This window comes from Zea mays, chromosome 3 (assembly GCF_902167145.1).
Source record: "Zea mays cultivar B73 chromosome 3, Zm-B73-REFERENCE-NAM-5.0, whole genome shotgun sequence".
NCBI classification, from domain to species: domain Eukaryota; kingdom Viridiplantae; phylum Streptophyta; class Magnoliopsida; order Poales; family Poaceae; genus Zea; species Zea mays.
Window position 1 is genome coordinate 182,425,715 of NC_050098.1, and position 13,815 is coordinate 182,439,529.

General features: G+C 48.0%; 2 protein-coding genes across 4 annotated transcripts; both read left to right on the forward strand.

The window, feature by feature from the left end:
* The first annotated feature begins 748 nt into the window (after nt 1-748).
* LOC109939167 (protein BUD31 homolog 1) lies at nt 749-5,277 on the forward strand. Of its 2 annotated transcripts, none has more exons than XM_020550420.2 (4): nt 749-1,060; nt 3,299-3,410; nt 3,498-3,685; nt 4,842-5,277. In XM_020550420.2, the coding sequence occupies exons 2-4, from the start codon at nt 3,317-3,319 to the stop codon at nt 4,995-4,997; spliced, it is 438 nt and encodes a 145-aa protein (XP_020406009.1). In that variant the 5' UTR covers nt 749-1,060; nt 3,299-3,316; the 3' UTR covers nt 4,998-5,277. The 2 variants fall into 2 exon arrangements, with proteins under 2 accessions (XP_020406009.1, XP_020406010.1); XM_020550421.3 differs by lacking the exon at nt 749-1,060 and adding an exon at nt 2,379-2,506.
* Nucleotides 5,278-7,116: 1,839 nt separating this feature from the next.
* On the forward strand, nt 7,117-9,712 carry LOC100278681 (uncharacterized). Of its 2 annotated transcripts, none has more exons than XM_008674444.4 (4): nt 7,117-7,447; nt 7,534-7,979; nt 8,093-8,369; nt 8,597-9,712. In XM_008674444.4, the coding sequence occupies exons 1-4, from the start codon at nt 7,340-7,342 to the stop codon at nt 9,584-9,586; spliced, it is 1,821 nt and encodes a 606-aa protein (XP_008672666.1). In that variant the 5' UTR covers nt 7,117-7,339; the 3' UTR covers nt 9,587-9,712. The 2 variants fall into 2 exon arrangements, with proteins under 2 accessions (XP_008672666.1, NP_001359409.1); NM_001372480.1 differs by having other exon boundaries at nt 7,223-7,447; nt 8,081-8,369; nt 8,597-9,624.
* Nucleotides 9,713-13,815: the final 4,103 nt, after the last annotated feature.

Consider the following 13,815-nt stretch of genomic DNA (forward strand, 5'->3'; position numbering starts at 1 on the left):
GTTCAATACTATTTGGATTCTATTAAGTCAGAAATAGCACAATAACATAGAAAGGTGGACTTCCAAATGCACAAGCAGTTGAAAAAATTGTACATCTTATGCAACTTGATCGAACTGTTATATTTTAGATCTTTTGTTTAGCAATTTTTAGTCCACATGTATTTCTCTATCATATAAAACTCTATACTGACTCTTTAAAATAATTTATGTGAATTTGTAATGTCTGTCACATGGATTCTGTATACCGTAGTGAATTGATGGTTGAGAGACTATGCACGAGGCATGTAAATTAACAAGACTCGTACAAGCGTCGAACAGTGTGCTGATGATGATCAGAGGCACAAGGGCAACATATAATCAGGTCTTAACATGTTTGGCTTTCGAACAGACTTTTCTCCAGATCTCAAAGGAAGAAAAAGATTTGATCAGATATGTGTCGATGCTCATTCCCAATGTACATAAGTTGTCAATGGTATTATGGGGGAGTTTGGTTTGCCCCTACTAAAATTTAGCCCCTATCACATCGAATGTTTGAACCTCCGTTCGGGGTATTAAATGTAGTCGGATTATAAAACTAATTTCTCAGCCGAAGATTAAAAAGTGAGACGAATCTAGTACAGTTGGTTGAGTCTATATTTCATACTCCTATTTAAAAGTCAAACGCTTGATGTGACCCGGGCTAAACTTTAGTCCACGTAACCCAACACCCCCTGTATATTCCGTTCCAAGATACGACCAAACTGAGTCCGTTATCAATCATGCATCGCGAAGAAGACCATAAATAGGTGTTTTACGTTTTAGGGTTGTAAAAAAACTTCTTCCATATCTCGGCCGAGGCTTCCTCTGCTCGGGATCGACCGCGAGAGCTTCGCTCCACCCCGCGCGGCCGCGCCTGCCGCCTGCGCTAGCCGGAGGTCGGCCAGCCGCCCCAGCCTCAACAGTCGCACAGCCGCCGCCGAGGCAAACTCGAAGCCACCCCGCCGCCGCAGCCACAGCCGCGCCGAGCTTGAGCCGTCGTTGCTCCGCTGAATCGCCCCCATCGTCTCTCCTGAAGAGAGAGGTTTGCTTCTCCTGCGCCGCTCTGTTTTAAATTCGATCCGGTTCGTTTTGCTCTTCGGTTGCGATTCGCCTCGTTTTGATTACGTTGTTGCTTTGATCCGCCGTTGTGGTTGTAGAGTCATGGAACCACGACGCCATGCGCGTTGCGTGGGGTTGGCGATCGTAATGGTAGCCTAGTGTAGTCGCTCAAGCCTCGGTGTAGTTCAGGAGCAACTGCTGCTCTTTATTGTTGCCGTTCCACCTGGGATCATGTTGGGGTCGATCACAAGTCGAACAATTATCAACACTCTGTGCTTGTTTACCTCCAATTCTAATTTCACGGACCTTACATTTGCTCATAGCTTCATTCTATGCCAAGACCTCCAGGATGGACAGGAGTGCTAGCTTCAGTCTAAACAAATTAGTTAGGGATCTGAAATGACTCTAAGATTGCTATCTTTCATTGGCTGGAATGGATGCATCAAATTTGACCATTGGTTTGTACATCCTTCCACTTTGTTGACAATTTGTTAGGTTTCCATTCCATGAATTTGCGGGGTCCTACTGAACGTGAAAGACTTTTACGGTTTGGAGCCTCGGCCTTTAGTTGTGATGGTTGTTTGTGAATTAGGGTTGAGCATGAGTAGTTGGCATTACACCATGGCGGTGCATTGATCCCTACTCCCAGTGGCAGATCCAGGAGAAATTTGAACCCTGGGCACCGCTGGTGGGAGGGAAGGGGTGGTGGCGCGGCACCTAGGGTTTCGTTGGCTTTATGCACCCGACCTGTCGAGCTCTCGGGCGCGATGAAGACGCGCTCTAGGAGTACCACAGACAAGGGGGAGAAGAGGAGGCGTGCGTCGGCACCTAGGGAAACGGGCAACGGCGACGTAGAGTCAAGCGAGAGAACGAAGTGGTGCGGCGACAAGTCGGTGGCATTCTCGGAGAAGGCGAGGAGGCGGAAGGATTCATGCGACGTCGAGCTTGCAGTTGAAGGGTTGGATGTGGCAGTCGCTGCTCGGAGGATGGCATGGGCATCGCGCATAGCAACTGGGAGTAGTCGAAGCTGCGGGCCGACGCACCAGATTGCTCGAACATCACGTAGAGCCGCACGTCTAGGGTGTACTGGGCCATGGCCTTGGAGATCGACTTCGTGGCCACGAAAGCCCTGCGACCCCCTCCTCTGCCAGGGACGTGCTTTCGCCCAACAACTACGAGTGGTGGTGGTGCGCGTGACGTGGCAACTCACGCCGCACAGAGGCGGGATAGCGTGTGGGTGCAACGCGGCTTCCCGACGCCATGGCGAGGGAAAGACCTCGAGCTCTCTGGATCATTGACAGAGCCAAGCCTAGGCATGTGGGCAGGCCGGGCCCTGGCTCCGCTGGTGCCTACTCCCCTAGTGCGGTGTCATTATGGATGATTCTTTGTCTTATTAGCATTCAATATTGTTTCCTTATGTAAATTAGAGGTAGTCCCTCTGTCCCTTTTTATTTGTCATTGGCCTGGAGAACACTAATGTACATAAAATCTCTGTTCTGTTGGATTCAAGATTAGAACCTGATTAGTCAACTAAACCGATGGCTAGGTGTTGTAAGATTGATCAATTTCTTTTCTTGTCTCGTAGATAGCAGTGCTAGAGGCTGTTTTGTACATGGTTTACGTGGTGGTCAAACTTCTAAAGTTTGAATCTATTGTAGAAAATATTAGCAACATTTGTATCTTCAAATAAATTTATCTTGAAAATAGATTCGATGATTTATCTGATGATATTAATTATATAACCTAAATATCAATTATATATATGCTATTTGTCACTTAGGTGATGATCACCCACCTTAGAATGACCTAAAAAATTTAAGTTATTAAATTTGTCTACAACTATTGAAACAAATGTTGCTAATATTTTCTACACGTAAACCATGATTAAATTGAACACATGACAAAGGCCAGATCGCTCATTATCTTCAAGTCATTTAAATTATTCGTGTTCTTTGCAAGCCGTTCCTTAAGTCATTATGGTCAAAATCGAGTAGGTTTGACTTCTTGAAGAGTGAGAGCAACCCTTAGGACATAGGGTGTATTAGGTAGCATACTGTCATCATTGCAATGGTGTATTGAATTTAATCAGCACATGAACTTCTAAGCTCCGTTCATAATGTGAATCCATTTGCAATCACATTAGATTTAATGATTTATTGAAGATTATGTTTACATAAGTATTATGTTGGCTCTTTTGCTTACTCCATTTACATAATGCCAGGACATTTATTGAGACATCATGCCTAAGATAAAGACAAGTCGTGTCAAGTATCCTGAAGGATGGGAGCTTATTGAACCAACCATCCGTGAGTTGGATGCCAAAATGAGAGAAGGTATGCACAAACGGTTATTGAGGCACTCACTACTGATGTCAGTTGTTTCCTGGCACAGGATTGTACTAACGTTATGCCCTCATGCAGCTGAAAATGATCCACATGATGGGAAGAGAAAGTGTGAAGCTCTCTGGCCTATTTTCCGTATTTCTCATCAAAGGAGCCGCTACATATATGATCTTTACTACAGAAGGAAGGAGATATCACGGGAGCTTTATGAGTTCTGCCTGGACCAGAGCTATGCAGATCGTAACCTGATCGCAAAGTGGAAAAAGGTAATTATCCTTGGTTCCAGATTTGTTGTACATGGTCTACATCTCAGTTGATTTGATTTTTCTCTCTCCACAACATCCTGTCTTATTGGGGGGAAGGGTGGGTGGTAGGAGGCAGGTTAATCTTCATTATGTTCTGCTATATTTGTTTATTGGAAATGTTGTATAGGTGTAGACATTGTATGCTCAAATTGTATCTTACTATTACACGTTGTTTATAGTTTTGTGAGATTTATATAGCTTACATGGTAGATTGCAGTAGATACTGATGCATGTTATGGCTTTTCTGTGCACTAGAATGGGCAGCTAACTGAAACCTGGAACCATTATTACCACTTCATTGATTTTTGTTAGAGTTTGGAAATTAGAGATTATGACTGATACTGTCATGCATGCTGCAGTGCAGTCCAGTCTGTTTTTTTGGTATGTTCGAAATAGGAGATTTCTAACGTTATCAGTAACTGGATCTGGTCTATTTAGTTGATTGAAAATGAATTTATCAGGCATCCAGTATGTTTTTTTATTCCCCTTAGGGCTAGTATGGCAACCTCATTTTCCCAAGGGAAATTAGTTCATTTCCCCTTGGGAAAATGGAGTTCCCAAACTAGCCCTTAATTTGGATAGTTTGTGTCTGGAACTGTTCAACTGTAATCCCTCTGGTCCCAAATACTTTTGTTTTGACTAAAACCTGTAAAATTTTTGAAACACCGGAAGCTTTCAAAAACTAGTTGGGCACATCATAATCATTTATAAATTTGTATGAAGAAGCACCTGCATTATCTCATAAATTTGTTAGATATTGTAGATACCCATAGAAAAATATTGGTCAATTGAAGACCATAAAAAGTCACCTCAAAAGTTGTAGGTTGCATCGTCTGGTGCATGTGCGATCATGTGTTCGAGAAGAATTTATATGTAAAGTGCGTTTGCAGCGAGTTATGTGATTTGAGGCAAATATTGTAACTGTTAACTTGGGAAACTAGAAGAAATTACAACGGATCCATTCTATGTGAAAAAAATGTTGGGGATAGTCCCTTGATGCTTCTTTGTTCTGTTTCAATGTTTTGCTTTGTTTCCTCTATAGGTTATGAAGTTTGTGGTTGTGCAATGCCAGATCTGGCATCCTCATTTCTTACTGCTACATTTGGCCCTCTTGCAGCCAGGTTACGAGCGCCTTTGCTGCCTTCGGTGCATACAGACACGTGACCACAACTTTGCAACGACTTGTGTCTGCCGGGTCCCCAAGCATCTGAGGGAGGAGCAAGTGATAGAATGTGTCCATTGCGGCTGCAGGGGTTGTGCCAGCGGTGACTAATCTTGTCATCATGTTGTTGGGCTCACGACTCATCATCACCATCCTGACCACATTGGATGTCTCGTGAGCATGGATCGGCTACGGTGATTAGCATGAATGTGTTGTGGTAACTAGTGGGAAGACTAAATTTCCTGACGTTTGGATGTTTCCAACTGCTATGTACTATAAAGATTCCTCGTGCCACAAATGTTTACGTTAAATTAGTAGCGCTTTTGCATCTTGTATGATTCTGTAAATTGTTTTTTTATCACCAATTGCTCAGGAGCCAGGCTAGTACATTGCTCGAATCCTTATGAATCCCCAGCCCCGGTTCTACTTTCGACGAGCTGACTTTGACTTGAATAACACTATCGAAGTTTTTTGGAAGCCCGCGATGTTTACCGCAATACTGACGCGGTAATCTCCAGTCTAGAAGAACTGAAGAAGTAAGCGAGACGCTGATTGGAAGGCAGATGCAGTCAAACAAAAGATTCCAACCGGAATTGGATGGCCAACCTGCCGCTCATGTGCCCTCCGACTCGCAGGTCATTCCCCATGCCACTGCCGTCCCATCCAGAGATGTCAATGATATCCGCGATCTGATATCCGATGGTTATTTACTCTATATAGAATAAATATTCTATCTATGAATTTTTTATTGGACAAAAACATTTCCCAATAGTTAAACATGTATTAGAATATTCCGTCCTATCACTCATTCCCGTTAACCTATGAGTCTAAAACTGATATCCGATGGTTATTTACTCTATATAGAATAAATATTCTACCTATGAATTTTTTATTGGACAAAAACATTTCCCAATAGTTAAACATGTATTAGAATATTCCGTTCTATCACTCATTCCCGTTAACCTATGAGTCTAAAACGCTTAGTATAAAAGCGTGAACTTGGGCTTCGATCATCCATTTATTTTGACTACTTAACAAAATTTTTGGTGATAATAACAACTATTTGATGACAATATAAATTAACATGTAATATGTTATATGTAATATGTTATGTGGTACTATCCTAGTGTTGCTACTTTATCCAATTATCCACGGTGTTGTTGAATTGTTGATTGAATAATGCTCGAAATTTTGTGATGGTATTTAGATTGATATACTTAACGTTTGTATAATATATTATCTGATAAATGTTTAGTCTTTATGATACTGGTGACTCGGTGGGTGACCTATACCCACAGGGTATGAGTATGGGGGTAAATCTATACCCACCAGCAGATATGAATGACTCGACATGGTTTGTTTTTGTCGGGGTATAGATATGGAATAGTAATACATGGTATGTATTTACCAATTACCATCTCATAGTCCCAACCTAGTAGCCAGGGGCGTTGGCTTCGGCTGACCTCCCGTCTCGTTGCGTAAAGTCCGCAAACACGACGATCTATACCACGCGTACGGCTGGAAAAGAAGCTCGAAACTCGCGAGCCGGCTCGAGCTCAGAGTGGCTCGGCTCGGGAGCTGCCTCGTGAGCCGGCTCACGAGATATGCCACGTTAGTGAAACTCTACCATAATGATGGATAATAGATAATTTTACTTATCATATTAAATGATGATTATATTTTCACATTTATATATTATTAAATCATTATATGATACAATATTATCTATCAAGATTCAACTTTCAAGCTGAACCGAACCTTCTCTTTTAGCTCGTTATGTAAACTAACAGAGCCGAGCTTGGTCTATCAATGAGCCGCACCAAACGGGTCGGCTTGTTTCCAGCCCTAACCACCCGTGCCCGCCCGTCCAACTAACCAACCCACGGTGTATGGCCGTTGCCGGAGGCTCTCTCACGTCGGCATGACGGCATCTGGACAGATTCAACACGCACGTAGACAACAACCGCTGGGTACATGCGTACAGTCCGTAATATGCCAGCCACCGGACCCGCGTCGAGTAGGTGAGGCATCGCGCTTGGAAGCCGACGGCGCAGCGCGACGTACCGTTGCGGGGGCGCGTCTCGGTCGGTTGTTGATGGTCCTCGTGCGTGCGATCGGCGTGCATGTGTGGACCCTGGGCGAGTGTAAACTACCGCGCGCGCGTCGGTGGCCTGTAGCCTGGCAGCCTGCTGCGTCGCGTGCTCCTTCCCACGTCCCACCAAACCGAGCGGGAGCGGGAGCGGGCGGATCCCTTTTTTTTTAAAAAAAAAATAATGCAATGCACACCGGCACAAGCGCAAGTAAATGAGTGATCGAGGCGCCCGCGCGGCGCCGGCATGTGATGTGAGCCTGGCAGCCTGCTGCCTGCCCGCGTCCCCGGGACTAGTTCAGTTGCTTCACTGTGGCGGTGGCCTGGCCCTGCGTGCGCGCTGCAGCAGTGCGGTAGCGGGCAGATGGCCGACTCCACGGCCATGACCGTCGACTTCCTCCGTGCGCGGCTGCTCTCCGAGCGGTCCGTCTCCCGCGCCGCCAAGGAGCGCGCGGACGAGCTCGCCAAGAGGGTACGTATGGTACTGCCGCGCCGTGTCGCCATGCCGTCGCCCGTGCGCGGAACGTCGACGACGGCATTGATGTGCGTCGCTTTCAGGTCGCGGAGCTGGAGGAGCAGGTCCGGGCGGTGACGGCGCAGAGGCGGCAGGCGGAGTGGGCGGCCGCCGAGGTGCTCGCCGTTCTGGAGTCCCAGGGCTTTGGCGACCATCTCTCGGATGGGGCCGACGACTCCGACGGCTCTGAAGTCCAGGACGGCGAGGAGGAGGACGGCAAGAGTCGCGGCGATACGGCCGGTGCCGCTGGCGAGGATGGTGAGGGGGAGCCATCGGCAGCCAAGGGCGAGGCGGAGGACGCGCTGTCCGGGACCACGGCCCAGCCCGGCGGGCTTTCGTGGAAAGGCCGCAGCGTGAGCCCGCGCAAGGCCAGGCAGCTCAAGCAGCGGCACAGGCGGAGCTTCTTCTACTTGCTCTCCTCCGCCGATCCCTCGCCCAAGTACCGAGTGGGGCAATCGTGCCGCAAGAACAAGAGGCGGATGGAGCTGAGGTGCCGATGCCGAATTTGCACGTTTTCACTCTTTTGCACATCTTCGGCCTGTCTTCTTACCTGACATGGTGCGGACGTGCGCTTGTGTGTTCACTGTTCAGCAATGTCAGCAGGTCGGTGGCAACGGAAGAAGACGGCGAGGGCGGGGGGAGTCAGAGAGGTCGGCAAGATGGGCCGGATTTTACGGACGACGGCGAGGTGGGTGTCGATGAGCGGAGTCCAGGGGCCGGTGGTGGTGTCGGCCAGTACGTGATCAGGTACGAGAAGGATGGTGGGGAGATGGCGAGGGTGCTGGAGAGGCAGGCCGAGCTGATAGGGCAGTACGAGGAAGAGGAGAACGCTCAGAGGGAGTGGGAGAAACAGTACAACGAGAACAGGAATGCAAATAAGGTAAACAACTGGAAAATCCATTTCTGTACTGGATGGTATCCTATTGCTCTTGGTTGCTACTGTATCAAGGCATCGAATCTTTCATTTCTGATGAATACTGCAGAGTGTAGCATCTTGAGTGAGACCTCCCTCTGTTGCAATTGTTTAGAATTGGGCATTTGATTAGGCGAAGCTTACATTTCTTGTGCACTTTAGTTACCATGTACCTTTTGTTTTACAAATCTCAGGGTGATGTCGAGCCAAAGAATAATGCGAAAAACGTCCCCAGCACCAACAACCCGTCTGCTGAACGTCTGCCGAACAAAGAGAGCTCCAACAACAGCGCGGTCCCAAGGCAAGATCAAACATCAGACGGCGATTCAGGATACAGCAGGGACACTCGGTCTCCTAAGCGCGACACCACCGTCAGCGCACCATCAGATGGGAGCCCATCGAGTGACACCCTCAACAGCAAGGCGTCCGGCTGGAGCTCGTCACGGTTCCACGACTGCACGGACAGACAGCTTGATGACACACCGGCGCCATGCAGCATCGCGGACATAGAGAGTGTCCTGCAGGCGCTGCAACGCGCCAGGATATCCCTGAGCGCCAAGCTGAGCAAGCCAGTCCCCCCCAGCCAGGTGACGCTGGCGCTCCCGGCGCCCGGAGACGAGCACAGAGAGTACGACGACGAGGACCTGCCGACCGACGAAGGCTCGTACGGTGATGAAAAGCTGAGCGGCTCAAGTCCTTCCTGCCAGGAGATGCTGGCGCTCCCGGCACCGGAGGATTACCATGGCCATGAAAGGGAGGGCTCGCCGCTGGTTTCGCATGTAGAGAAAGCAAGCACCTCGAGCCCTCCACGCGAGGAAATGCTGGCGCTCCCCGCGCCAAGAGACGAGTACCGCAACCGCAAGGAGGCCGAGGATTACATGAGGATCCCCGCCGGCATTCCCGGTCTGTTCCGGCTGCCCGTAGACTCGTTTCCAGTGGATGAGAAGATGTTCTCAGGTACCGCCTGTGGTTCAGGGTTTCGTCTGGGACTGCGAGCAGCGGCGCCTACTTCTGGTAGGTGTATCAGCGTGCCAACACCACCAGATCTTACGGTTGGGAGTGCTCCTTTCCTTTCTGGAATTCCAGGACTTCAGAGTCTGAGCAGAGGAATGCCTCTTGCAGATGAAGATCTGTTCATGCAGCGGGGTATCGATTGCACCGTCTCTAATATGTGGATGCTGTAAGTACGACAAACGTCTTGTGTGTCGATTTCTTCCTTGCATGTGGTTTGGTATAGCGGTACATATGTAGCATTGGTCATAAGATAGGAGTGTGTTGAGCACTAGTTAAGCAAGCAGCAGCTGCCCCCACTGACTAGTGTCGGACGAATTTTGGTCTCCGGTTCTGCTGCACACTGCACTCCAGTGCCGTACATGACGTGCGTATGCTGCCTGCGTCCTTTAGCAGCCTCGCTAATAAGCCCTTTTGTCCAGCCCATACACACGCATCATGATGTTGGGAGCGGCGAGTGTGCTGCCCTGTCGCCACCAACGCCAGACACCCAGCCACCATCATCGCGGCCACCGCCCTGCCATTCCACGCGAATGCTCGTGGCAGCCTTGTCACAGGCGTAGTCTACCAATTGTCCAATTCGGTACAGCCTGTTGCTTCCGGTGGGTTCCGGCCACGGCCAGGTCCTGGAGTACAGTTCAAGCTCTGTGGCAGCAGCGCCATCATTGACATGCGGTGCGAGTACGTGACCAACATGCCTAAGGCCACAGCACAACTGCCCAAGCATCCTACTAGATGCCGACTAATCCAACCTATACGTTGATATCAATGAACAGGCCCATGTAAATGGAACAGCAAAAGTACTTTATATGGAGCAAGATGAAGCCATACGATGATGCGAAGCCCTAATGTTTTTTTACCAACTAGCTTAACTCATTTCACCTCCTAAATTAGTTTTTTTTTGCAACCCCTGAAAACTAATCCAAAACACGTGGAACCTCAAAGGTGACAACGATAATTTAGGAACCGACCTCAAACATAGTTATACATGTCCAATGGGCCGTGCCGGGCCGGCCCGGCCCGGGCACGGCTTGGCCCGGCACGATAGACTGCAGTCCAAGCCCGGCACGGTTTGGTATCGTGCCGGGCCGGGCCGGCCCGCGGGCTGGCTAACGTGGCCCAGGCCCGGCACGGTTATTCTTACACGGGCCGTGCCGGGCCGGAGGCACGGCGGGCCTTTCGTGCCGGGTCGGGCCCGGTCCCATAAACACAAAAAAACACTCCAAAATTCATAATTTAAAGGTAATATTCAAATTTATTTTAGATTTAATTAATTATATTTATAATTTTAGATAAATATTTAGACAAAGAATTTCAGATACACATATTACAAGTCAGAATGCTCTCATATAATAACATATCATAAGTATTATAGCTAAAAATAGACTGACCGTTACAAAATCAGTCCCTCAAACGGGCCGTTACCGTGCCTACCAATTAACCGTGCCGGGCTCGTGCCTGCACCGCGGGCCCGACAGCCAGCCCAAGCCCGGCACGGCTATTGGACCGGGCCGGCCCGGGCACGCCTCTAGTCGGGCCGGGCCGTGCTCGTGCCGGGCCACGACCGTGCCGGGTCACGGGCCCACTGCCGGGCCGGCCCGTTTGGACATGTATAAACATAGTACATCTGAGATGCAAATTCAGCACGACAATATGAATTGCCATAAGGCTGTGCTTTACGAAAGTGCAGTCAATACGACTACAAACTAAGGCCATATTTGGTTTTAATTAGTGCTAGGACTAAACTTTAGTCCCTACTTGTTTGGTTCTAGGGACTAAATAGATTCTAAAGTCATTAAATATATTGTCCAAAGACTCAAATGACCTTGGAATACACTCATATGGGCTTTTAGTCTCTTTTAGCACCTATGTGAAGGACTAAAGACTAAATTATTTTAGTCCATATTTTAGTCCTAGCGTTTGGCAATATGAATTGTCATAAGGCTGTGCTTTACGAAAGTGCAGTTCTGGAATGGCTATTGACTACAAACTAACTGGATAAATTCCTGTGTGCCTAAGCTAAACACAAAATCAGATAGGAGCTCAGGTGTAGCTCAGATTTTTTTAGAGAGATTCTGATATTTGCCATCAGCAAGAAACAAGTTTGTAAAATTGTCATCAGGCCCACATTTCATAGACCCAGCTGGACCCACAATTCATAGACACAGTGGTAATTATAACAAGAAGACAACATTGTGAGTGGCAAAAATCCAATTATCTCGATTTTTTTACTGGGCTACAAATTGATAAACCTAAAACCAGATAAATAACATACAGCGATAATATATAGCAGACTTCTATAAATTAGATACATCAGGACCAGGATATGCACTAACCTGAGTAATACAAGATATACACCAGCTTGTCGAGAAATGGTCAGTCAGGATTCATGAAAGCTTGAGATGTTCATACTTCACCACAGCTGCAAACTACCCAAAATTGTGCTATAGACCAACACACTTCACCCACCTGAACGGGCGTCCAATCTTGAAAGGAAGTTCATAGTCTTTCATGAAAGTCAGATTCTCTCCTCGTCGCCTCTGCTTCTGACCATACGTACAACCCCCGCTCTTGATGACCACCAGGGACTATGTTGTCGAGTATCAGAGTAAGAGCAACTAGAAACGCAATGACCATGTTGAGTGAAAGTATCGTGTTGAGGACATAGTTCACCTGAAACACAAGCAGATAATGAAATTGCAGTGAAATGCTTGGATATAACCAAGGCTGTCAAAAATACATTATGCAAGATGTCACATGCTCTGTGTAGGATTGTAACTCTTTTCCTACGAAAAAGTAAGGTATAATAGTGTCATAGGCCCTCTGTTTGGTTGGATTGTGAAAGGGAATTAGGCTTACACTTTTTCCTAATTGATTTTGGTGGTTGAATTGTCCAACACAAATAATTGGACTAACTAGTTTGCTCTAGTCTATAAGTTTTGAAGGTGCCAAAAGTTCACAAAAAGCCAATAAAAAGACCAAGAATGGGTTCAAACAAAGAGAGCAAAAGACAACCCAAAGGCATCATGGTCTGGCGCACCGGACTGTCCGGTGTGCCACCGGACAGTGTCCGGTGTGCCACCGGACAGTGTCCGGTGCACCAGGGCACTCGACGCTGAACTCGCTACCTTCGGGAAAATAGGAGGCCGCTCCGCTATAATTCATCGGACTGTCCGGTGAAGCACCGGACAGTGTCCGGTGTCACACCGGGCTGTCCGGTGTGCCAGCGGAGCAACGGCTACTTCGCGCGCAACGGTCGACTGCAACACATTTAATGTGCGCCTGCGCGCGCAGAGAACAGAGCACGCGCAGTTGGCGCACCGGACAGCCCAGAGGCCCCACCTGTCAGAGCTCCAACGGTCGAACCCTAACGGTCTGCTGATGTGGCTGGCGCACCGGACAGTGTCCGGTGCGCCATGCAACAGCAGCCTTCCAACGACCATTTTTGGTGGTTGGGGCTATAAATACCCCAACCACCCCACATTCAATGGCATCCAAGTTTCCCACCTTCAACACATTACAAGAGCTATAGCATTCAATTCTAGACACTCCAAAGAGATCAAATCCTCTCCCAAGTCCGGAATCACTCCAAATCAAATAGTGACTAGAGAGAGCGACTTTTGTGTTCATTTCAGCTCTTGCGCTTGGATCGCTTCTTTTCTTTCTCATTCTTCTTGTGATCAAACTCAATTGTAACCAAGCCAAGAGACACCAATTGTGTGGTGGTCCTTGCAGGAACTTCATGTTCCGTTTGATTGAGAAGAGAAGCTCACTCGGTCTAAGTGACCGTTTGAGAGAGGGAAAGGGTTGAAAGAGACCCGGTCTTTGTGACCACCTCAACGGGGAGTAGGTTTGCAAGAACCGAACCTCGGTAAAACAAATCATCGTGTCTCGCTCTTTATTTGCTCACGATTTGTTTTGCGCCCTCTCTTTTGGACTCGTTTATATTTCTAACGCTAACCCGGCTTGTAGTTGTGCTTAAGTTTATAAATTTCAGATTCGCCCTATTCACCACCCCTCTAGGCGACTTTCAATTGGTATCGGAGCCCGGTGCTTCATTAGAGCTTAACCACTCGAAGTGATGTCGGGAGCATCCGCCAAGAGGGATCTCGGGACCGACGAGAAGACCGCCACAAGCCATGGGAAAGCTCCATCCGGGGAGTCCGTCAACAAGGTGAAGGGATCCCCTTCACACAACAAGTCGCGTCGGAGCGGTGACAAGAAGAAGAAGATGAGGAAGGTGGTCTACTACGAGACCGACTCCTCGTCGCCATCCACCTCCGGCTCCGACACGCCGTCCGTAACTTCTAAGCGTCATGAGCGCAAGAAGTTTAGTAAGATTCCTCTATGCTACCCTCGTATTCCAAAACGTACTCCATTACTTTCCGTCCCATTAGGCAAA